Here is a 24,478-nt window from a genome sequence, read left to right on the forward strand (position 1 = left end):
TGTGTACTTCTCTGGGGTTAGACCAAATTTGCATGCGAGGGCTTCGTCCGTGAGAGGCGTGCTTAACTTGGTCAGCTGCTACTATGTCTATTAGTGTGTTTCTCCAAATAATGCTCGTGCTTTTGCAGGTTAAATCCCAAGTCCTTCTCTGGGACCCTATGGATACACACAGTGCCCCCTCATAAGCTGCAAACCCCCAGATACAGAGCCTAAGTTTCATCGAGGAGGTGCACATGGCCTGAATTGGAGATGGAGCCCTATTTTACTAGAGGGCTCTCTGGGGAAATGAATGGAGGATCCCCATGGCTACTTTGACCCGGATAGCAGAGCCCATGGTCGACGCCAGTGGCCTGGACACCTCACCAGACCTAAGGTGCTACAGTTGAGAGGGAAAAAAATAGGGAAAAATAAAAAATAATGCAATAAAATCGAGGGTCAACTCAAAAATAATTTGTTGCTGTCAATTTAAAAAGGGAATTTTAATTTAAAGTTAAATGACTTTGTAGTACTGCAAAATATAAGCCCTGCATTATATTGCTTAACACCAGTGTAAAAAAGTGAATTATTATTTAAGTTGCCACTTCATGAATAGTAACACATCTTACCAAAGCCACTAAATTAATCTGAGCTTAAGCACCTGATTTCTGTGGCACAAAGGTCGTCCTGTCTTTGAGACATTTAACTTGGGAGAAGCTATCAAGTCTGAATGTGCCTTGCAAATGTGTACTTTCGGAATGCTCTAGTTATGAATGTTTCAGTTGTGCTAAATAACTTGTCAGTTTGTGTATGTGAATAGAAGAGGGGGTGGGTGTGACAGGGTGCACTTAGGATTTTTTCTTCTAGAGTAACAAAGTCTTGGGCTAGGATGTTCTATCAGTGGTACCAGTTTGAGACAATTTTATATTAGGAGTGGGCAGAACCTGTTGCCTTTGCCCATTGATTGTAGATTTGGTTTTACAATTGTATCTGAACACCTGCATTTTTCTGGACCTCAAGCAGGCTAGGAAGGAATGTGTAGAGAAGCCATCCAGAAATGACCGATGAACACACGCAAGTTGTTATTGTTTGAAGGACAATAAATCAGAAAGGGTAAAACACCTGACCACATTTTGAACAATCTGAACTGGTCCTTCTGGGTATTGTTATTGGCTGCTCGGAAGCCACTCGGGATGGCCGAAAGCCCACATGCCTTCCAGTGCCGTCTGTGAGCCCCAGGAAGGAGGTGGAAGCCATGGTGCTCTGCGCAGTACCCCCTGCATGTGTGCTGGGCAGTAATTCTCATGGTATGGAATTCAAGTGAGGAAGTCGGTTGAATTCTGGATACATGTAAAAATACAGAAATTAACAAAATGAGTCTCTCATTTCAATTATTATTTTTGACCACCATACTGAAGCCCTTCACTAAAATGTTACTCTTTCATGGGAATTAACTTTTAGCAGTAGTTCAATCAGTTGTATGTTTGTATTACTTAAATGTAATATTGGTGAACAATTTAATATTGGTGTTTTTCTCTGCTAGGTCTATCCGTGTTTTTTAGGATGTTGAACATTTTAATCATTTAGCTCTTAAAACGAGTGATTAATGTAGAATATACATGTATTTAATGTAAAAAAAAAATCTGCAACGTGATAATCAAGTCTGCACAAATATATTCACAGTATTTAATCTGAGAAGACAGTTCTGTGGTAAATTCTGAGTTGTGAACAACGTTTTATGGAAACCTTATACCTAAATTTCTTGTTATTGTTCAAAGAATATAGTCTTGCAGAATGAGAATAAGTTAAAGGATACCAGCCCGCCTTCTGCTAGATGTTTATCCTGAAATATTCATTGACAACTAAGTAATGTTATATAAGCTAGGCACATGGGTTGAAGTGTTAGAGGAGAACTTTGTGAGAGACGACCGAGATGAGGCAGGTCATGCAGAATTTCATCACCTACTTTTGTTAGAGGTTAACCAAAGGCATTCAGCTTTGATTTGCTGAGCCTATTAGCCCGGCTGCCTGCACAAAAGACGGGGATAGCAGACTCTGGTGTTAGGTTTAGCTTAGTAGATAGAAAAATAAACATGGGATTACTATAAAGTTATGCGTTGAAGTATTTTTTTGTTGTTTACGCTTTTGGTACACAGTGCAGGCTACCATTCAGTTATTCTTTTTGTAGTCCTATTTCATGTTGCGTGCAGTACGATAGAATTTTGCTTTTACATATATCCATGTTTCATAGTGTTTTTGAGTGTGCCTTTTCCGTAATGAAAGATGGTTTGGATTGCACTAACGACTGTGTTATCTCATAGAATAGATCGTTACCTGAAACACATCACATTCAAATATTGCTCAGCGGGTTGTGTGGTGGTTGCAGTCCAGCTGCCTTCCTGTCTCTGGTTGGCACATTAACAAAGTTCTCAGTATCGGGAAGTCTAGAAAGCTGAATTCTGGGCTGTGTTATAAAGACTGTAGAAAATGTTATCATCATATCTGACCACATGACATAGACTTTTACATATGCCAATACTTAAAGATGGTTGTTTTTCTTTTCAGTTAACATGGAGGAAATATCACCTGCACCAGGAGAGAATGATACATCTACTGCTGTTTTATCATCTCCCGTAGAAAGATCCATATCTAATGAAGGCACGGACATTGTTACATCAGTTAATCAGTCGACCACCTTTACAGCAGTTAATCCATCAGCTGGAGATGTTGCACTTCCTCCTCAAAATAGCACACTCGCCACTAATAGTAATGCAGCCTCTGAGTCTGAAATTACAACCTCTACTGCCCCTGTTTCTGCTGACTCAGAATTATCAAAACCAAGGCAGTCCTCATCTAGCCCTTCTGGGGAACCAGTACGACAACAACCTGGCAGCACCACTGCAGAACCATTGCCTCCTGGGTATGTTGACATTGCCAGTTGATTAAGGTTCAATTGACAAAGCTATAAATTGCACTGCACAGAACTATTCTTTTGCATTTCAGATAATTCCAGAATTGTACATTGTCTTATGTTGACTTTTCAGTGTCTTGACAGTCACCTCATTCATATTTGACACAATGTTTTCCAAAAGAACCTCTACTCATCTTATCAAGTGGTCTTTAAGTTATATCTTACAGACGTTTTTGGCCCAATCTGTTTTATAATATACAGTTTATCTGATAAAGACTTCTAGCCACAGTTTCCTGACCTTTTAATATTCGCCAGGCGTCAGACTGGATCTGGAAATTTCTGAGCAGTCCTGTTGCGCACCGGTAGTTGGCAACGTCCACATCATCTGTGCTAAAAGTGAAGTGTGCGGTATCTTTATAGGCGTCACCCTAGCGCTCCGTCCTCAGTTGCTTCTTTTCTGCATCATCAGCAGGTATCCGGACATGCTTCCCTCGGTCATTTTTCAACTGGCCTTTTTCAACGTTTTTTTCGAAGTTGAATAGTGTCCCTTTTTTCTCTTCTGGTTTTTTGGAGATGTCCCTATTGAAACTTACTTGGTTCAAGCCTCGTTGCGATTGTCATACAGATGGCTGTCAAAGACCACCACTTGGTGTGCCCGTGGTGCCTGCAGAATGACCATGACTCCGCAGCCTTGCGCTGAGCGCAAGACCATGCACCCTAAGGATAACTGCAAGCGGGCCATGAAGTTTTTGGCTGGTCGTCGTGCACTCCTGCACTAAACAAGGTCCCGTTTGCGAGGGCGGAGTTGCTTGCGTTGATCTTTATTGTGATCCCGGACTTCTTCAGGTAAGCCTCACAAGAAGTTGAAATACTCTTCGACTTATCCATGTTGCTCCAAAAGCAATGAGGCCACAGATCTAGAGAACGATCCCAAGTTGTTCCTTTGGAGCCGTTCTCTGACACACTATCCGCTGTGCAGTTCCCCTGGTTTCCCAGAACAGCAGCTGCCCCCACCCAACTTCAAGAGCTTTGAGGCCATGAGCTTTGTTTTTAGAGAGCCAAAGCCCTCTGTAGCACCTTCAGGCGCCATGGGTTTGTAACGGTGTGTGACTGGGGTCTGCTGTCAACTCCACCCTTGGCACAAAAGGCCCCTCAGAATCTGTTGGTGGATTGGCCGTGGCTTCGTGACCTTTTCTGATGACTGCTCCAATGGCGCCATTCAGGGCACTGCCTATGCCCGTCGACACACTGATTCCATCATGATGCCCAACTCAAGATACAGAGCCTAACTTTCATTGAGAAGGCACACATGGCCTGAAATGAAGAGGGAGCCTTATTTTCCTAGAGGGCTCTCTGGGGAAATGAATGGAGGATCCCCAATGCCACTTTGACCCCCATAGCAGAGTCCATGGTCGACTCCAGTGGCCTGGACACCTCACCAGACACAGGCCTCCTCTCTCTTCCCGCAGTGCCATGGAGGAAAATGCTTCTTTCGTGATGGTGGTCTGGAAGGCGGCTGAGGTCCCTGACCTGCAACAGCCCAAGGTCGAGGTTAAGACCAATGTCTTGATAGAGCTGCTTCAGCCCACAGTATCCACATAAGAAATCCTAATTCCCTTTATTGAAGCCTTTACAGATGTCTTGCTCAGGGCCTGCTTCCGGGGACCCAGCCTTCCTCTCCCTGCACCCCATCTATGTAAGCCTGATGTTCCAGGCCTCATCCTCCAGGATTAATTCTTACATGTTCCCTACCATACCATCAGATAGGACATCCAAGAGGCTGGATAACTTAGATAAGAGAATTTCCGCCAGTCTGGCACTGCGGCCCTTGATTACTGCATGCTTATTGGGCTGTTATTTCCACACTGTGTGAGATGCAGTTGCACAGGTGCTGACTGTAGTTCTGGAGAAGGCCTGGACCATACTATCATATGCTGTTGATGACTGAAGAGATACAACAACGTTCACCATCAGATTGGATACGACTGACTCGATGGGCAGAGCCATTGCTTCCATGGTGGCGCTTCAACCCAAACCTGTCTGAGAACAACAAGCTTTTTTGTGGATTTCCTGGCATCCCTTATAGACATGCCCTTCAATGGGACTCCCCTTTTTGTCAACAAGGCGGATTCAGCTCTAGAATAATATAAGGACAATAGGGCCACCACTAAGTTATTGGGGATCGCCATGGCCCCATTACAGCCCCAGTGTGCCTTCTGCTAATTATGTGGCACAGTAGGGGCTATCAGCCATGTCCAATTACCCCTAGCCACCACAGCCACCAGGCTTCACAATCCATTTGTGGCCATAGATGTGGCTCCCACAAGCCTCATGGAAGCCAGAGGTCGAACCAATCTGCTCACTTGGGCAACCACAACTCAGAAGCCTCTATAGTTTGCCCTCCTACCACCATGGTCGCCTGGTTGGTGACAGGATTCGGCATTGCTTGCCCCAGTTGTGGAAAATAACTTCTGACAAATGAGGGCTTCAGATCGTCCAGTGGAGCTATGACCACTCATTCCAACAGGCCCTGTCACCATCCACAAATCAGCTGCCTGAGGACCACCCCTCACCATTGCGATAGGAAGTGCTGGCTGTTCTGGCTAAAGGAGACATTGAGAGGGTGCTAGCATCAGAAGCCTGTTGTGGTTGCTACCACTACTGTCTGGTGCAAAAAAAGGATGGAGATGTCTGTCCCATTCTATAATCAAACCCCCCAACCCCCTCTCCCCCCAACTACTTCCTGAAAAAGGATAAGTTCAAGATGCTCACTTTGGATCAGGTTCTGTCTGCCCTCGAGACTAGTTGGTAAGACCAAGAGCATAACCAGTTCTCTGTGCTCCACTTTGGCCTTACCACCACCCCACTGGGTGTTCACAAAAAGTGATGGGGGTGGTTGCAGTTAATCTGCAGAGGTCAGGGGCCTCTGTCTTCCCCTACCTCTGTGACTGGCTGTTGAAGGCGGGCTTTCCCCAGGCTGCCATCTCTCCCCTCCAGACTGTATTTGCTGGGGTTCACTATCAACGTGACAAAAAGTCATACCTTACTCCCACTCAGATGCTCCCTTTCAGTGGAGCTATTCTGGTTACAGTGCAACTTCGGGCTTATCCTCCGGAATAGCAAGTCCTGGCTATGATTTTTTTGTAACTTTTTTTTTAACTCTTTCATTGGGTTTTCATAACCAGGTTAGATTAGTTACGAGTTATGGCAATTAATGCACTCACAACTATCAGTGCAGAGTTATGACATGGTACAGCAGACAGTCAATCACATGCAAATCAATGATGTATAAGTCGCTGGTGCAATCGCATGTGCTTCCTGTCTACACAAAGTGGAAGAGGGGTAACTTAGGTAAGCTGTCAAGTGTTTTTTACCAAAGGAACTGGGGTGGGATGTATGGGGGAAGATAGTGTTAGAACTTGTGAGTCGGGGTGGGGCTAGGTAGGACACGCCTAGTGTGTTGAGGTGGGGGCGTAATATTTGTATTGATAGGTTGAATATGCCACAGACAAGCCAAGAGTAGGGATGGAAGGCCAGTTTATGATCTACAGGGGTTGGGTGAGGGTTGTGATGGGGAAGGCTCACTGGTGGTGTTTTATAGGAACTGTGATAAAAGTATGGCCCATTAAGGAGAGACCGGCCATTCATGTAATCCCTGTATTTCCTCGTATCGGAGTGCGGAGTGTGTCTTGCTCCACTGCTCCCCATTTCTGGACCACTCTGCCAGGCAGTCTGTTAGGGAGAGTGCCAGTGCATAGCAAGTGTGCGTTTAGTGAGGAGTAGCACAAGTGAGGCGAATCGGATGCATTTCTTGTGTTGCTGGCAGCATTTGAAGATGCCAAGTGAGCATGCCTCCCGCATGTGTGTATCAGTGAGTTCTGTGACGTGTTCCACTGTCTCGTACTTTGTCTGCCAATAAAGGTGAAGGGCCGGGCAGGACCAGATCACGTGTTGCAAACCTACATCTGGGGATTGCCAACGTGGGCACTGCGCCCCTTCAAGCGGGAAAACGCAATTGATCTGGGCTGGAGTGAGGTATGCACAATGTAGCATGAAGAATTAGGCGTTTTTGAAGCAGGAGTTGCGAGACACCCGTTGTGGGAATTCTAGGTCAGTAGTCCGTTATTTATCATGCAATGGACTCACAAATTCTTCCTCCCATGTATTTTGTTGATCTAAGAATGGCATTGCTAGCGTGCGGATGGATTTATGTAGCCAAGTGATAAGGTGGTGACTGGGACCCATCGTTATGATTGTCTGCAGTACAGAGTGAGGCGTTCTAGGAAGTTGGCTCTGTATATACTATTTCAAAGTAAGAAATAGTGTGCACAGAGTCCAAGGGTTCCCCTTAGAGGTAAGATAGTGGCAAAAGCAGAACATTTTAATGCTCTATTTTGTGGTAGTGTGGTCGAGCAGTAGGCTTATCAGAGGGTAGTGTTAAGCATTTGTTGTACACCCACAGGCAATAAAAGAGGAACACACACTCAAAGACTTCCTCCAGGCCAATAGGTTTTTATATTGAAAAATATCTTTTCTTAGTTTTTTTTAAGAACCACAGGTTCAAGATTTATATTAAACACTTTAAATGTAAGGTACTTCACTTAGATACTTTAGGAACTTTGAATGAAAACAATATAATGTACAGTCTTTGTAAAAATGGCAATAAGCCATTTTTAAAGTGGACACAGTGCAAAACGCAACAGTTCTTGGGGGAGGTAAGTAAAGGTTAGATTAGGATGTAAGTAAAACACTTACAAGTCTCATTTCTGGGGCATAGGCAGCCCACCGTTGGGGGTTCAAGTCAACCCTAAGGTTACCACACAGGTGCAAAGGTCAAAGAGGTGCCCAAAACACATAGGCGCCTATGGAGAACAGGGGTGCTCCCGTTCCAGTCTGCCAGCAGGTAAGTACCTGTGTCCTCGGGGGCAGACCAGGGGGGTTTTGTAGAGCACTGGGGAGGACACAAGTAGGCACACAAAACACACCCTCAGCGGCACAGGGGCGGCCGGGTGCAGTGTGCAAAGCAGGCGTCTGGTTTTAGGTAGGAAACAATGGAGGGACCCGGGGGTCACTCTAGCGGTGCAGGCAGGCACGGGGGGCTCCTTGGGGCAGCCACCACCTGGGCTAGGCAGAGGGTCGCCTGGGAGTCACTCCTGCGTCGAAGTTCGGGTTCTTCAGGTTCTGGGGTCTGCGGGTGCAGTCAGGTGCCTTGTTACAGGCAGTCACCGTCAGGGGGAGCCACTGGATTCTCTCTGCAGGCATCGCTGTAGGGGCTCAGGGGGGTCGTCTCTGGTTACTCACGGGATCACAGTCGCCGGGTAGTCCTCCCTGTGGTGTTTGTTCTCTGGATCTTGAGCCGAGGGGCTTTGGGTGCAGAGTGAGAAGTCTCACGCTTCCGGCGGGAAACGTGCAGTCTTTGAAAGTTGCTTCTTTGTTGCAAAGAAGTAGCTGGTTTTGACCAGGGCCGCTGTTTACGGGAGTTTCTTGGTCCTTTAGTCCAGGGCAGTCCTCTGAGGCTTCAGAGGTCACTGGTCCCTGTCAGAGGCGTTGCTAGAGCAGGTTTTTGAAGTTGGAAACATGCCGGTAGGGCTGGGGCCAAAGCAGTTGTCGTCTTCCTCCTTCTCTGCAGGCTTGTAGGTCAGCAGTCCTTCTTGTGTCTTCAGGTTGCAGGACTCTGATTTCCTGGGATCTGGGGAGCCCCTAAATACTGAATTTAATGGTGTGTTTAGGTCTGGGAGGGCAGTAGCCATGACTACTGTCCTTGAGGATGGCTACACCCTCTTTGTGCCTCCTCCCTGTGGGGAGGGGGGCACATCCCTAATCCTATTGGGGGAATCCTCCAAACTCAAGAAGGAGGATTTCTCAAGGCAGGGGTCACCTGAGCTCAGAACACCTCAGGGGCTGCCCTCCTTGTTTTTCTCATTATCTCCTCCAGCCTTGCTGCCAAAAGTGGGGGCAGTGGCCGGAGGGGCGGGCATCTCCACTAGCTGGGATGCCCTGTGGCGCTGTAACAAAGGGGGTGAGCCTTTGAGGCTCACCGCCAGGTTTTACAGTTCCTGCAGGGGGAGGTGAGAAGCACCTCCACCCAGTACAGGCTTTGTTCCTGGCCACAGAGTGACAAAGGCACTCTCCCCATGTGGCCAGCAACATGTCTGGTGTGTGGCAGGCTGGTAGAAACTGGTCAGGCTACACTAGAAGTCGGGTAGGTATTCAGGGGGCATCTCTAAGATGCCCTCTGGGTGTATGTTACAATAAATTGGACAGTGGCATCAGTGTGCATTTATTGTGCTGAGAAGATTGATACCAAACTTCCCAGCTTTCACTGTAGCCATTATGGAACTTTGGAGTTGGTGTTTGACAAACTCCCAGACCATATACTTTTATGGCTACCCTGCACTTACAATGTCTAAGGTATTGCTTAGACACTCTAGGGGCATAGTGCTCATGCACATATGCCCTAACCTTTGGTATAGTGCACCCTGCCTTAGGGCTGTAAGGCCTTCTAGAGGGGTGACATACCTATGCCACAGGCAGTGTGAGTTTGGCATGGCACTCTGAGGGGAGTGCCATGTCGACTTAGTCTTTTTCTCCCCACCAGCACACACAAGCTGTGAGGCAGTGTGCATGTGCTGAGTGAGGGGTCCCCAGGGTGGCATAAGACATGGTGCAGCCCTTAGAGACCTTACCTGGCATCAAGGCCCTTGGTATCAGGGGTACCAGTTACAAGGGACTTACCTGAGTGCCAGGGTTGTGCCAATTGTGGAGACAAAGGTACAGTTTAAGGAAAGAACACTGGTGCTGGGGCCCGGTTAGCAGGGTTCCAGCACACTTTCAAATCATAACTTAGCATCGGCAAATGCAAAAAGTTAGGGGGTAACCATGCCAAGGAGGCATTTCCTTACAGGCGTGGGTTCCAGTGCTGTCACATTCTGGAGGGTATGGAATGTATGAACAAGTTGTCAATGGGTGAGGGTTTGTCCGGGAGGGATGTCATAATCTGAGTTCAGTTGGGCAAAGGAGAGGAACTGACTGTTTTTGAAAAGGTCACCAGTTGTGGTGATAGTGTTACGTCAAAGGGCCCAGCTCTTAGTGTGTATAGTATCCAGGGAACCTAAGGAGGCCTACAAGTGGCATCAAGGGTGCGTAACATGTGTCTTGGGGATATGTGGTGGATTCTAGACATGCATGTGTGTGCTACAGCTACTTGTACGGGTGCTGATGGAGGGGGTTTGGGGTCGCCAGGAGAAGGAGGCAGAGGATCACAGGGGAAGACATTATGCGGCCTGTGTCGCAAGTCTTCCCAACATGACTGCCATCTGTCCATCAAGATAGCCATTGAAGCTGTGCCGCTAAGCAGTCAACTTCAAATGATGGGGCACCCTGCCCCCCACTGTCCATCGGAAGTTGGAGTTTATGAAGAGCCATGCTATGTTTCCCGTTGCCCCAGATTGTCGCCTAGCAGTGAGTCAGGCTCTTTGAAGAAGGAGCAGGAAGGGTGTACGGGGAGGTTAGTGAAGTAATAAAGTAGGGGGGGGTAGTAAAATCATTTTTGCAAGCGCTATCTTGCCCAATCGGGCCAGAGGTTATGAACACCAGAAATGCAAAAGCCATCGGTAGGTTGCCTTCAGACATGTCTGAGTATGATACAATGAGATACTCAAGTAAAGGGTGGATGGTCCTTGCCACCAGATGGGCGTTGTGCCTTGGTATACTGAGTGGGGTGGCTGATCAGGGTGGAGTGGGTGGACTGTGGATTTATATCAGTTGACCGGGAGTCCAATGGCCTTAGCAAACTCATCTAAGGTGTTACGAATTGGAGTGAGGTACCGTATGTAGGTGAGGTCTTCGGCGTACAATGACACTGCATGTGTCCTGTCTTCTACAGGTATCCTCTAATCCCTGCCTTCATGCCGGAGGTGTATCGCGAGGGGCTCCATCGTGAGCGCAAAGAGTAGCTGGGAGAGGGGGCATCCTTGTTGGGTCCCCCTAATCACTGGGAATGAGCCTGAGATGTGATGCCCCAAGCAGACTCTGCAGGTCGGGTTGGTGTAGAATAATCGTGTGTCTGCAACTAAATGAGACCCAGTTCTGAATCAAGAGAGGACCTGGAAAAAGGTAATGCCATGATAAGGAATCAAATGCCTTCCCCAGATCTAATATCAGACAGGCTGCATGTGGGTAGCGCTCTTTGACGCGATCCTGGATGTGAAATTACCTTTAAATATTTTGAGAAGTACTACTGGTACAAATCTGTTTTGATCAATAGGGACGAATACTGGGAATATTTACACGTAGATATCTGCAAGCATCTTGACCAGGATTTTATAGTCTGATCCCAGGATGGCAATTGGCCAGTATGATGGTGTTTGTGTCAGGATTCTGCCCAGTTTCAGGTTTGAGACCAAGAGCAATACCCGAAGTGATGGCGGTAGTTCGTCTAGATCTAGTGCCTCTTCATACATTGTGCTCAGCTTGGGTGCAAGTGTAATGAGAAAGTTGCTATAAAATTCAGGTTGTAGGCCATCAAGGTCTGGTGTCCTGTTGTGGGCCAGGTCTTTGACCGCCTTTACTAAATCTCCGGTGATTTTGGGTTTATGGGTTAGGGATTAGGGTTAAGGGCTTGTTGCATGGTGGTGGGGCTGCGTGCCAATGGGAGTCCTGTTAGGAACAATCAGGAATAATCTTCTGAGGGTGCAGGCGGTGCTTTATATATGGTCCAGTAATAGGTGTAGAAAAGGTGCAGTATGTCTTCCTGAGTGTAGATAGCAATGCCAGACAGCATAGTCAGCTCTGTAATAGGATTGCGGTTAGAGTTCTGCCTTGTTAGCCATGCTAGTAGCCAGCTGGCCTTGTCTCCCTCCCTGGGTACCTTTGTAGTGGTACAGTGAAGTTAACCCCTTCGCTGCCAGGCCTTTTCCCCCTCCTGTGCCAGGCCTTTTTTTTGCTTATTTGGAATAGTTCTCGCTTAGGCCCTCATAACGTTTTGTCCACATAAGCTACCCACGCCAAATTTGCATCCTTTTTTTCCAACATCGTAGGGATTCTAGAGGTACCCAGACTTTGTGGGATCCCCTGAAGGAGACCAAGAAATTAGGCAAAATACAGTGAAAATTTTGTGTTTTTTTTTTTTTTTTTTTTTTTTAAATGGGAAAAAAGGGCTGCTGAAGTAGGCTTGTGGTTTTTGTGGCATCAACAAAGAGTGTGCAGTGCTAAATTCACCAGATCCCCAGCTTTCAGGAACAGGCAGATTTGAATCCGAAAACCCAATTTTTCAACACAATTTTGGCATTTTACTAAGACATACCCCATTTTTACGATTTTTTGTGCTTTCAGCTTCCTTCCAGTTAGTGACAGAAATGGGTGTGAAACCAATGCTGGATCCCAGAAACCTAAACATTTCTGAAAAGTAGACAAAATCCTGAATTCAGCAATGGGTAATTTGTGTAGATCCTACAATGGTTTCCTGCAGAAAATAACAACTGAAATAAAACAATATTGAAATTGAAGTGAAAAAAACTGCCATTTTTCTCTACGTTTTACTCTGTAACTTTTTCCTGCAATGTCCGATATTTGAAAGCAATATACTGTTACGTCCGCTGGACTCTTCTGGTTGCGGGAATATATAGGGCTTGTAGGTTCATCAAGAACCCTAGGCACCCAGAGCCAATAAATGAGCTGCACCTTGCAGTGGGTTTTCATTGTATACCGGGTATACAGCAATTCATTTGCTGAAATATAAAGAGTCAAAAATAGGTATCAAGAAAACCTTTGTATTTCCAAAATGGGCACAGAATAAGGTGTTGAGGAGCAGTGGTTGTTTGCACATCTCTGAATTCTGGGGTGCCCATACTAGCATGTGAATTACAGGGCATCTCTCAAATATACGTCTTTTTTTACAAACTGTCTTTAATTCGAAAGGAAAAAATGTAGAGAAAGACAAGGGGCAATAACACTTGTTTTGCTATTCTATGTTCCCCCAAGTCTCCCGATAAAAATGGTACTTCACTTGTGTGGGTAGGCCTAGTGCCCGCTACAGGAAATGCCCCAAAACACAACGTGGACACATCACATTTTTCCTCAGAAAACAGAGGTGTTTTTTGCAAAGTGCCTACCTGTGGATTTTGGCCTCTAGCTCAGCCAGCACCTATGGAAACCTACCAAACCTGTGCATTTTTGAAAACTAGAAACCTAGGGAAATCAAGGACAGGGTCACTTGTGGGGCTCTCACCAGGTTCTGTTACCCAGAATCCTTGGCAAACCTCAAAATGTGGCTAAAAAACACTTTTTCCTCACATTTCGGTGACAAAGTTCTGGAATCCACAAATTTTCCGATAAGAATGGTACCTCACTTGTGTGGGTAGGCCCAGTGCCCGCGAAAGGAAATGCCCCAAAACACTATCTGGGCACATCAAAAATATCAAATACAAAACTACCTGTTTTTGCGGGGGCACCTGCGTTTTTGGTCCTGGGCTCAGCAGCCATACAGGGAAACCTACCAAACAGAGACATTTCTGAAAACTAGACACCCACGGGAGTCCATGAGAGGTGTGACTTGCGTGGATACCCCAGTGTTTTCTTACCCAGAATCCTCAGCAAAACTCAAATTTAGCTAAAAAAATCAAATTTTTCCCACATTTCTGTGTGGGATCACCGCACAGGGACACATTTCCTACCACCCAACGTTCCCCTCAGTCTCCCGGTAAAAATGATACCTCACTTGTGTAGGTGGGCCAAGTGCCTGTGACAGGGAAGAGCCAAAAACATGTCAAAATTGAGGGGGAACCAAAGCGGGTCCAAAAGGGCAGTTTGGAGAAAAAAAGAAAAAAATTGGCTGATAAGTGGGGCAGAATTTCTATAGGTATAGATGAGACAATGCTGGGTGATAGGAATTTTGTGGATTCCTGCAGATTCCGGTAGGTTCCATCACAGAAATGTGGGAAAAATGTGTGATTTCCAGCAAAGTTGGAGGTTTTCAGGGCATTGTGGGTAAGAAAATGGTGCAGGGTGCATGTGAAGCACACCACCCTGGACTCACCCAGATGTTCAGTTTTCAGATGTGTCTAGGTCTTGTGGATTTTTCTACATGGCAGCGTCCAAAAAGTGCAGCCCTCACCATTCCAAGTGGGACGATTTGGAGAGTTAACCAAGCTCTCCTGGCCCAAATGTAAAACCAAAACCCCAAATAATCAAATGACCACTTGCTTGGTGTGGGATAAGATGTTTTAGTGTGTGGGGGAGAGCTGAAAGACTGTTACCCCATTCAGTTGGGGTGGGGGCATAACCATGCCCATACTGGTTGGTAGCCACCACCCCACAATTTATTATTTTTTTTTAAAATTCCCTGACATTTAGTAGACTTCCTGCCCCGGGGTGTGTATCCGGGGTAATTGCCCCTTCTGCCCACTGGTGGGCATAATAAATTTGCGGTGGGGGTATGACCATACCCGCACCCTCTTATTTTGAAAAAAAATCTTCCCTGGTCTCTGGTGGGCTTTCTGCCCCCCCTTGGGGGCAGATGGGCCTTCCAAAAATAAGCCAATCTTCACCCAAGGGGGGCAGATATGGCCAACAGTAATGTGCCCCCATGGGGAGCGACCCTTGCCCAAGGGGCTGCCCCCCCCCCCCCAAACAAAACACACACACCAATCCCTGGTGCCTAAGTGGTTTCTGCCCCCAAGGGGAGCAGAAATAACCTAAAATAAATTCCCCCCCCCCCCAAGGGGAGCGACCCTTGCCTAAGGGGTCGCTCCCCTTGCGTGAAATTGGCAACAAAAAAAATCCCTGGTGCCTATGGGCTCTGCCCCCCTTGGAGGCAGATCGGCCTAATAAAAATAGGCAGCTCTGCCCCCAAGGGGGGCAGAAATGGCCTAAAATAAATTTGCCCCCAAGGGGAACGACCCTTGCCTACGATGTTGCTCCCCTTGCGTGAAATTTTCGTAAATAAATAAAAATTCCTAGTGTCTAGTGGTTTCTGCCCCCCTTGGGGGCAGATTGGCCTAATAAAAATAGGCTGATCTGCCCCAGATAATGGCCCAAAGATAATTTTGCCCCCAGGGGAGCGACCCTTGCCTAAGGGGTCGCTCCCCACATATAAACATAATAAAAAAAATAAAAAAAGATACCTGGTGTCTAGGGGGTTTCTGACCCCCGGGGGAAGATCAGCCTAATTATATCGGGGGGGGAGGGGCAGAAACAGCCGTAAAATTATTTGCCCCCCCTAGGGAGCAGCCCTTGCCCAAGGGGCCTCTCCCCTTATGTGTACATATTAAAAAAAAAATTTTTTTTTAAATCCCTGGTGTCTAGTGGTTTCGCCCACCCTTGGGGGTGCAGATTGGCCTAATAAAAATAAGCCTATCTGCCCCCAAGTGGGGCAGAAATGGCCTAGAAAATTTTGGGCCCCCAGGTGAGCGACCCTTGCCTAAGGGGCCGCTCTTATTATCAAGTAAACGAAAAACAAAAAAAAATCCTGGTGTCTAGTGGCATTTCTGCTGCCCGATCGCATTGCAATCGTGCAGCAGAAATGCTCAGAGAAGCTGAAAGGAGAGGAAAGACCTTTTCTCTCCTTTCAGGCTTCTCTGCCCCCTCCACATGATCGGAGGAGAAATGCAAAGCATTTCTCCTCCGATCGGGCGCTGGTAGCTGAGCTTCCAGCGCCGGAGAGAAGACCTCTTATGAGGTCAGCGCTTGAAAGCGCGCTGACGTCATCAGACACGGTGGTGGTAGGGGAAGCGATTCCCCTTCCATCCCTGCCCAGGGGAAGGGGGTGCCTGGCCATCTGGGGGAGCGCTAGCGCTCCCTCCGGTGGCCCATAGCAGGACGAGGTGATGTCTTCCTCGGCACTGGGGAACCGGCGCCGAGGACGAGATCACCTCATCCACAGCACCCAAGCGGTTAAAGAAGTGAAGCCGTTCTAGGAGTTGTGTATGTGATTTTTTGCAGTTGTCAACTGTGGGATCTTCTCGGATCTTGGTCCACAGTCCTTACTCAACTGAGCAATGTGTTTTTTGGCTGCCGTTATTTCCTTATCTAGTGTTCAGAGTACCCCTACCACCTGCTGTATGCAATGCCCATGTATGGTGGCCTTGAAAGCATCCTATTTGACCAATCTCTTGGAGGCGGTGTCATGGTTCTCCACAAAATAGTGTTGGATGTGGGTACCTTGTTCTTCCTGAAAAGCCAGGTCATCTAGGTAGTCTTGCTGTAGGGGCCTGCTGGGGATCAGTGGTCTAGTGAATGCCCGTTTTATGTCTATGTAGTGGGCGTCATGGTCAGAGACCACTGGGCCTAAGTAATCAGTGCGGTGAAGGAGGGGGAGTCATTGAGGCTGTGCATAAGAAACAAGGTGTATGTGTAATTGGTGTGGTATATGTAGGAAATTGCCCCTTTTGGCATGGTGAACCCTCCACTTTTTGCCTCGTATTGATGCTATCTTGACTGTGTGCTGGGATCCTGCTAATAGGGCCCAGCACCGGTGTTCTTTCCCTAAACTCTACCATTGTTTCCACAATTGCCCTCCCCCCTACAAGAACACAGCTAAGTCCCTTGTTAAAGGTAGCAGTGGTACCAAGGGCTCTGTGACCAGGGAGGGTCCCTAAGGGCTGCAGCTTGTATTGGTCCACCCTAAGAGACCAAGCACATGCACACGACCAATGCAGATTGTGTGCTGGTGGGGAGAAAAAGGCAAAGTTGACATGACATCCCTTCTAGGGTGCCCTACCCATAAACCACTGCCTGTGGCATAGGTAAGTCACCCCTCTAGCAGGCCTTACAGCCCTAAGGCAGGGTTCACTATACTGCAAGTGAGGGCATAGCTGCATGAGCAATATGTCCGTACATTGTCTAAGTCCATTCTTAGTCATTGTAAGTGCAGTGTGGCCATATTAAGTAAATTGTCATTACGACCTCCACAGCTCCATGATGGCTTCACTAAAGGCTGGGAAGTTTTGTTAAGTTATTGAACTTGTGTTTGGGCACTCTGTTAGGGGTCCACTTGAACTTGTGAAGAAGGGCTGGGAGAGACCTCTCCTTGAGCCTAAGCAAGATGTGGTGGACTATGTTTTCAGCCTCCGCTCAAGGATGGCAGAGTATATGGAAAAAGCATCCAAAAACCTTGACACCAGCCAACCGCTTCAGAAGCAGTGGTATGACCAAAAGGCTGCACTGGTGGAGTTAACATCATGGCAGAAGGTATAGGTTCTGGAGCCTGTGGCTTCCAGGGCATTTCAGGAGAAGTGGAGTGGCCCTTACCCTATCCCAAAGAAGAAAAGTTATGTCCTCTACTTGGTAGACCTGGTCACTAGCAGAACACCCAAAAGGGTGATCCATGTTGTAGGAAGCTGGCCTGGTGTGTGGTGAGCACCTATGTGTTATCACCTTAAAACAGGTCCAGGTATCCCATATTAGTGAGGTGTAGACCGTGTCTAGGAAGCCAGGGCTCTCTAGAGGTAGCTGTGGATGAGCAACCAAGACTTATCTAGGAGACATGCAAAGCTTTAGTCACACAGCACTCACACACATGAAAGAACCACACAGTGTTACAAAAATGAAGGTACTTTATTATGGTAACACAAACACTAAAATACTGTATAGGCAATACTTTTCTAGCAGGTGAGTAAACACACTATTATATACAGATTAGAAGTCAGGAATTTGCATAGAAAGCTATAGAAAACAGTGAAATAACAGAAAATAATGGAGACCATAGGGGAGACCAAACCATATACTAAGTGTGTGGAATGCGAACGTCAGTCCCCACCTAAGGAAGTGGAATCTGTAGAGGGGAGCTGGGGGAACTAGGAACCCCAAAATGTAAGTACCAGGCCCCCCAGTGACTAGGAGAGAAGAGATAAGTATTTGGTTTTTTCCCCCAACTCACAGGTAAACTTTGTAAAAGGACTGTGCAAGACCCAAGAAAGACTAGAAGAAACAAAAGATGGATCCTGACAGAAGAGGACCTTTAAATGAAGGGGACCAATTCCAGTTCAAGTTGGAATGTCTGGTTGGGACAGGAGCCACTACCCACCCTTCTGGAGATGCAGTACCAGGTCGATGGTGAAGACCAGGAGTCAGCTATGCAGCACAGGAGAAGAGTTCCAGGAGAGATGCAGTCGATGTCCCACATTGGAAGAAGAGTTGCAGTCAGTCAGTGGTGTGGGAGAACCACCAACAAGCTTTGGGAAAGGCAAGAGTTTCAGATGAAGAGTTGCAACCCACGGAGGGGAGTCCCAGGTGAACCTCAGCATTGAGGAGAGTCAGAAGTCGAGGATGCAGCCCCCACAGGCATCTCACGGGCAGTAGGCACAGGAGTCGCAGTAAGGTCCACTCAGCACACCTGGAGAGGAGTCCCATGTCGCTGGAGCAGCAGGCAGGAGACTGTGCTTTGCAGGGAAGAGTGATGGAGGCTTGGGCTACATGGATCCTGAAGATCCCTTGGTGGAAGAGCTAACAAGCCTTGGTAGCTGCAAGAGTCACGGTGCACAGGGGTACTGTCCGAATGGAGAGACTAGGGCTTATGTCTCCCAAGTTGGACAGCTGGTAGAGAGGAATCTCCCTTGGAGTGAAGGAGTCACTCTCTTGCATCTGCAGCCACCTAAGGCAACGATGTCCGGCTGCTGTGATCTGCTTTCCTCTGGACTTGTGAAGATTCCCCAACACAGGTGGTGGTTCTGAGGGGTCCTCTGGGTCCTCTCTGCCTTCTGTCTAACTTGGGAGACGGGGAGCCTTTGTCTCTTCCTCCAAGACAGAACCCCTGTGCATTGCAACTTTTGCAGCAACCAAGGCTTGTTGACTCCTGCTCTGAGGGATCTTTCAGGCTCCAAGTAGACCCGGGTCCCAGCACTCTACCTCTGCAAGGACAGTCTCCTCTCTGCATAACATAACATAGCTTAACTCAACATAACACAACATAGCTTAACATAACACACCATAGCATACCATAACATGACACAACATAACAAAATACCACAGCATATCGGAACATAGCATAACACACCATAGCATAGCTTAACATAAGGCTACACAACATAACACAATATAGCAAAACGTAGGATAACATAACACAACATAGCATTACATAACTCAGTATATCACAGAATAACACAACATAGCTTAACATAACAGCATAACATAACATAACATAACACAGCACAGCACAGCATAACATAACACAATACACCATAGCATAGCAAACCACAACATAACATACCACAACATAACACAGCATAACACAACACAACATGGCATAACAACACATTGTAACAAAACATAGGGTAACATAACACAACATAAGAATACATAACATAACACAACATAGCATAAGACAACATTGATCAGCATAGCATTACATAGCATATTAGATACCATAGCATAACACAGCATAGCATAACACAGCACATAACATAATCTAAAACATAGCATAACGTAACACAACATAGCATATCATAACACAACATAGCATATCGTAACACAACATAGCATAACACAGCATAGCACAACATAACACAGAATTTCATAACATAACACAGCCTTGCATAACATAACACAATATAAAACAAAGCATAACAGCGTAACCTAACACAACATAGCGTAACGCAACGTAGCACAACATAGCACAACCAAACATAACACACCATAACGTAGAACAACATAACACGACCTAGCATAGCATAACACTACAAAGCATAACACTACATGGCATAGCGTATCATAGCATAGCATAGCATAGCATAACACAACACAGCACAGCATAACACAATATAATTTTTTTTAGTATAACATAACAGCATAGCTCAACATAACACAGCATAGCATACCACAACATCGAATAACACAACATGGCATGGCATAGCATAACACATTGTAACACAACCTAGGGTAACAACACAACATAGCGTAGCATAACACAACATAGCATAAGCATAACATTACATTGCATAGCATAACAGCACAACATAACACAATATAAAACATAGCATAGCACAGCATAACACAATATAACTCAGCACAGAATAACACAATATAACTCAGCATTGCATAACATAATACAATACATAACACAACATAACCTAACATGGCATAAGACAACATAACACACCATAACATAGCACAACACAGCATAACATAGCACAACACAGCATAACATAGCACAACACAGCATAACATAACACAACATAGCATAACATTACATAGCATATCATTACATAGCATAGCAAAACGCAACGCAACGCAACATAGCATAGCATAACACAGCACAGCATAACACAATATAAAACAACATACCATAACACAACATAGCATAGCAACACAGCATAACACAATATAAAACATAGCATAACACAACATAGCATAACAGCATAGCATAACATAACACAACATAGCATAACACAGCTTAGCCTAGCATACCATAATGTAACACAGCATAAGATAACACAACATAGTATAACATGATACAACATAGCAAAGCATCACAAAACACAACATAGCATAACATTACACAACATATAACATAACACAATATAACAGCATAGCATAACACAACACAACATAACACAACCTAGCATAGCATAAGACAACACAGCATAACACAAAACATAACATAACACAACATAGCATAACATCACACAATATAACACATCCTGGCATAGCATAACATAACACATTGTAACACAACATAGGATAGTACAGCATAACACAACATAGCGCAGCATAGCATTACGCAGCATAGGTTAGCATTACACAACATAGCTTAACATTACATAGCATAGCACAGCGTAACACAATATAAAACATAGCAACACATACCATAACACAACATAGCACAACTAAACATAACACACCACAACATAGCATAACACTGCATAACACAATATAAAACAACATAACACAACAGCATAACACAACATAACACAGCATAGCATAACATAACACAATATAAAAGATAGCACAAGATAACACAACATAGCATAAGCAAACGTAGCACACCATCACACAACATAGCATTGCATAACATACCACAACATAGTATTGCATAACATACCACAAACATTGCATTGCATAAAATACCACAAAACAGCATTGCATGAGATAACACAACATAGTATTGCATCAGATAGCCCAACATAGCATAGCATAATACAACATAGCATAACATTACATAACACAACATAGAAAACATAACACAGCTTAGCATAATTTAACACAACCTAAGACTGTTGGAAAGTACCCTCTTTTTGGCATGGGTACCCCCATTGTTTGCCTGTTGTCAGTGTGTTTCGATTGTGTTCACTGGGATCCTGCTAACCAGGACCCTGGTGACTGTGCTCTCTCCCTCGCAATCTGGTTGCTTAGGACTTAGCACACTCTGCAATTGGCATTCTGCGCACCCATATAAGTGCCTAGTAAATGCTACTTAGCACCCAGGGCATTGGGACATCAGGGGTCCCCAAGGGCTGCAGCATGTATTGTGGCAGCCATGAGAGCCCATGCAAAATGTGTCTACAGACCTGCCATTGCAGCCTGCATGAAAAGGTGCATGCACTCTTTCACCATAGATCACCGCACCACGTCACTGTAAGACATTCCATGTCCGGCCCTCCTAGCCTAGAGAGCAGAGTGCAAGTACCTGTGTGTGAGGGCTCCCCTGCATGAACTCCAGCTCCATTTTCCTGGACTTTGTAAGTGCAGGGAAGTCCTTTTACCCGTGTACTACATAATGGTAACCCCGAACCTGTACATATTTGGTATCAAACATGTTGGATTCATACCCCATGCTGTAGCCAGTATTAGTTGTATGATTCCATGTACTCTGGGGACTCCTTAGAGGACCCCCAGTATTGATCCTACCAGTTTTCTGAGGTTTTCCGGGCAGCCCGCCACCCCAAAGACCAGTTTCTGCCCTCCTGCTGCTTAGCCTGCTCAAGCAGAGAAAGGCAGAACAAAGAATTTCCTTTGGGAGAAGGAGTCAAGACCCTCTCCCTTTGAAAATAGGTGTATTACATGGGTTGAGAGGGGTAGCCTCCCCAAGCCGCCGGCATGCTTTGAAGGGCACATTTGGTGCCCTCCTCGCATGTACCGGTTTGCACAAGTCCAAGGACCCCCATTACCTTCTCTGGCACGAAACTGGACAATGGAAAGGGGAGTAACCGCTCCCCTGTCCATCACCTCCCCAGGAGTGGTGCCCAGAGCTCCTCCAGGTTGCCTCTTGATCCTGCCATCTTCAATCTAAGGTGAGCAGAGGCCCCTGGGAGCATCCAATCCCCCTTCCTGGGCTATTTACGGTCCCCCTCCAGGGTGGGTCTTCAGATTCGACATGCACGATTCCAGCACGACTCCTCTGAATCGTTTACTTCATCTTCTGGCCACCGGGAGTGGAACTGGACCCTCCAGGAACTAGCAATCTACAACTCCAGCAACTACTCCGCTTTGCAACATTTTTTCTCCTGCTCCTTCAAGCAACTGCAGCATTTCCCTGGATGTGCATTCTCTGAGGGTGACGTGTCTTCAGCTTGCACAAGAAGCAAGAAGGAATCTCACTTGGAGTGAGGGAGTCCCTCCTCTTCATCCACAGGCACCAACTGCAGTGATGACCGGCTGCGTGGATCCTCTCTCCTCCGGAACTGCATTGAACTTTCATCACAGGTGTTGGTCTAGAGTGCTCCCCTTGATCCTCTCTACCAGCAATCCAACTGGGTAGACTGTAAGCCCTTGCCTCTCCTTGCAGGACAGTACCCCTGTACACCGTGACTCTTGCAGCTACCAAGGCCTCCAGCACACTTCCCTGCAAAGCACAGTCTCCAGCCTGCTGCTCCAGCGACGTGGGACTCCTCTTCAGGTGTGCTGAGTGGGCCTCACTTCAACTCCTGTGCCTGTTGCCTGTGAGTTGCATGGGGGGCTGCATCCTCGTCTTACGACTCTCCTCACTGCTGAAAGTCACCTGGGACTCCCCTCCATGGGTTGAGTCCTGCTGGGCCTTCCTGGTCCTTGGCAGCTCTCTAACTCTTCATCTGTGACTTTTGCCAAGGCTTTTTGGTGGTTTTCCAATACCACTGACTGACTGCAACTCTTCTTCTGTTGTGGGGCATCGCCTGCATCACTTCTGGAACTCTTCTCCTGCTCCTGTGCTGCACAGCTGACTCCTTGTCTCCACTGTCGACCTGGTCCTGCACCTCCAGAAAGGTGGGTAGTGGCTCCTGCCCCAACCAGACACTCTAACTTGAACTGGACTTCTTTTAAAGGTCCTCGCCTGTCAGGATCCACCAGAGTTTACCTGAGGGTTTGGGGAAAACAAAAACTCCAACTCCCCTCTACAGATTCCACTTCTTTTGGAGGGGGACTCCCTTTCACATTCCACTTACTTAGTATATGGTTTAGTCTCCCCCCTAGGGCCTTCACTATTTTCTATTGTTTTACTATTTGCTTTTGCTTTCTATGCTAATCACTGACCTCTAATGTGTATAAAATAGTGTGTTTGCTCACCTCCTAGTGGAGTATTGTCTATACAGTATTTTAGTACTTGTTACCATACTAAAGTACCTTTATTATTGTAACACTGTGTGGTTCTTTCATGTGTGCAAGTGCTGTGTGACTGTAGTGACTGCGTAAGCTTTGTATTTCTCCTAGATAAGTCTTTGCTGCTCATGCACAGCTACCTCTAGAGAGCCCTGGCTTCCAAGACACTGCCTGCACCTTACTGCTAGGGGATACCTGGACCTGGTATAAGGTGATAACACCATAGGTGCTCACCACACACCAGGCCAGCTTCCCACAAAGACAACATAGCCTATAATAGCATAACACCGCATAAGACAACATAGCCTATCATAGCATAAGACAACATAGCCTAACATAGCTTAGCTCAACATAACCCACATAATTCCACGCCACACCACATACATCCACTCCATTCCAAACCACATGGGTAAAAACATTGTCATTTACAATGCCAATAGTTCTAACTCTAGCAAATGCGAGGCCGATTACATTGCGAATGCTTGTTAAACTTGGAAATACTGTGTGGGGATTGGTTGCACATCATTATTACATGTGTACTCACCCAGATATAGCAATAAGCAACTGAAAAGTGACCAGTCCAGCATTGCAAGGACTGCTGTAACGCATGACACTGCATTTTTAGTAACTTTTGAGCAGTTTAAGTGAGAAACATTATTTCTCTTTTGTTAAAATCTGCAGATGAAGGGTTATATGGCGAATGTGGCTAAACATGTAATTATGTGAAACTCGCTGCGGACGCACAATTGCATAATTCCAGTGGCTTTGGACATTCAGAATATGTTCTTGATGTTTCAATTTCAGTCCTGAGTTCCATTAAGGATGGTGTAAGGAAATGCCTCCTTGGCATGGTTGCCCCCTGACTTTTTGCCTTTGCTGATGCTATGTTTACAATTGAAAGTGTGCTGAGGCCTGCTAACCAGGCCCCAGCACCAGTGTTCTTTCCCTAACCTGTACTTTTGTATCCACAATTGGCAGACCCTGGCATCCAGATAAGTCCCTTGTAACTGGTACTTCTAGTACCAAGGGCCCTGATGCCAAGGAAGGTCTCTAAGGGCTGAAGCATGTCTTATGCCACCCTGGAGA

At 46.4% G+C, this 24,478-nt stretch overlaps 1 protein-coding gene across 1 annotated transcript in view; it reads left to right on the forward strand.

Annotated features, from left to right (window-relative positions):
• The window catches only part of WWP1 (WW domain containing E3 ubiquitin protein ligase 1), a 711,039-nt gene that overhangs the window by 169,983 nt on the left and 516,578 nt on the right, over positions 1-24,478 (forward strand). The window contains exon 8 of the mRNA XM_069220436.1: positions 2,542-2,896. Coding sequence (XP_069076537.1) covers positions 2,542-2,896 — 355 coding nt within the window. The remainder of the gene's footprint in view (positions 1-2,541; positions 2,897-24,478) is intronic.

The sequence above is a fragment of the Pleurodeles waltl genome, chromosome 2_2 (assembly GCF_031143425.1).
Source record: "Pleurodeles waltl isolate 20211129_DDA chromosome 2_2, aPleWal1.hap1.20221129, whole genome shotgun sequence".
Classification (NCBI taxonomy): Eukaryota; Metazoa; Chordata; class Amphibia; order Caudata; family Salamandridae; genus Pleurodeles; species Pleurodeles waltl.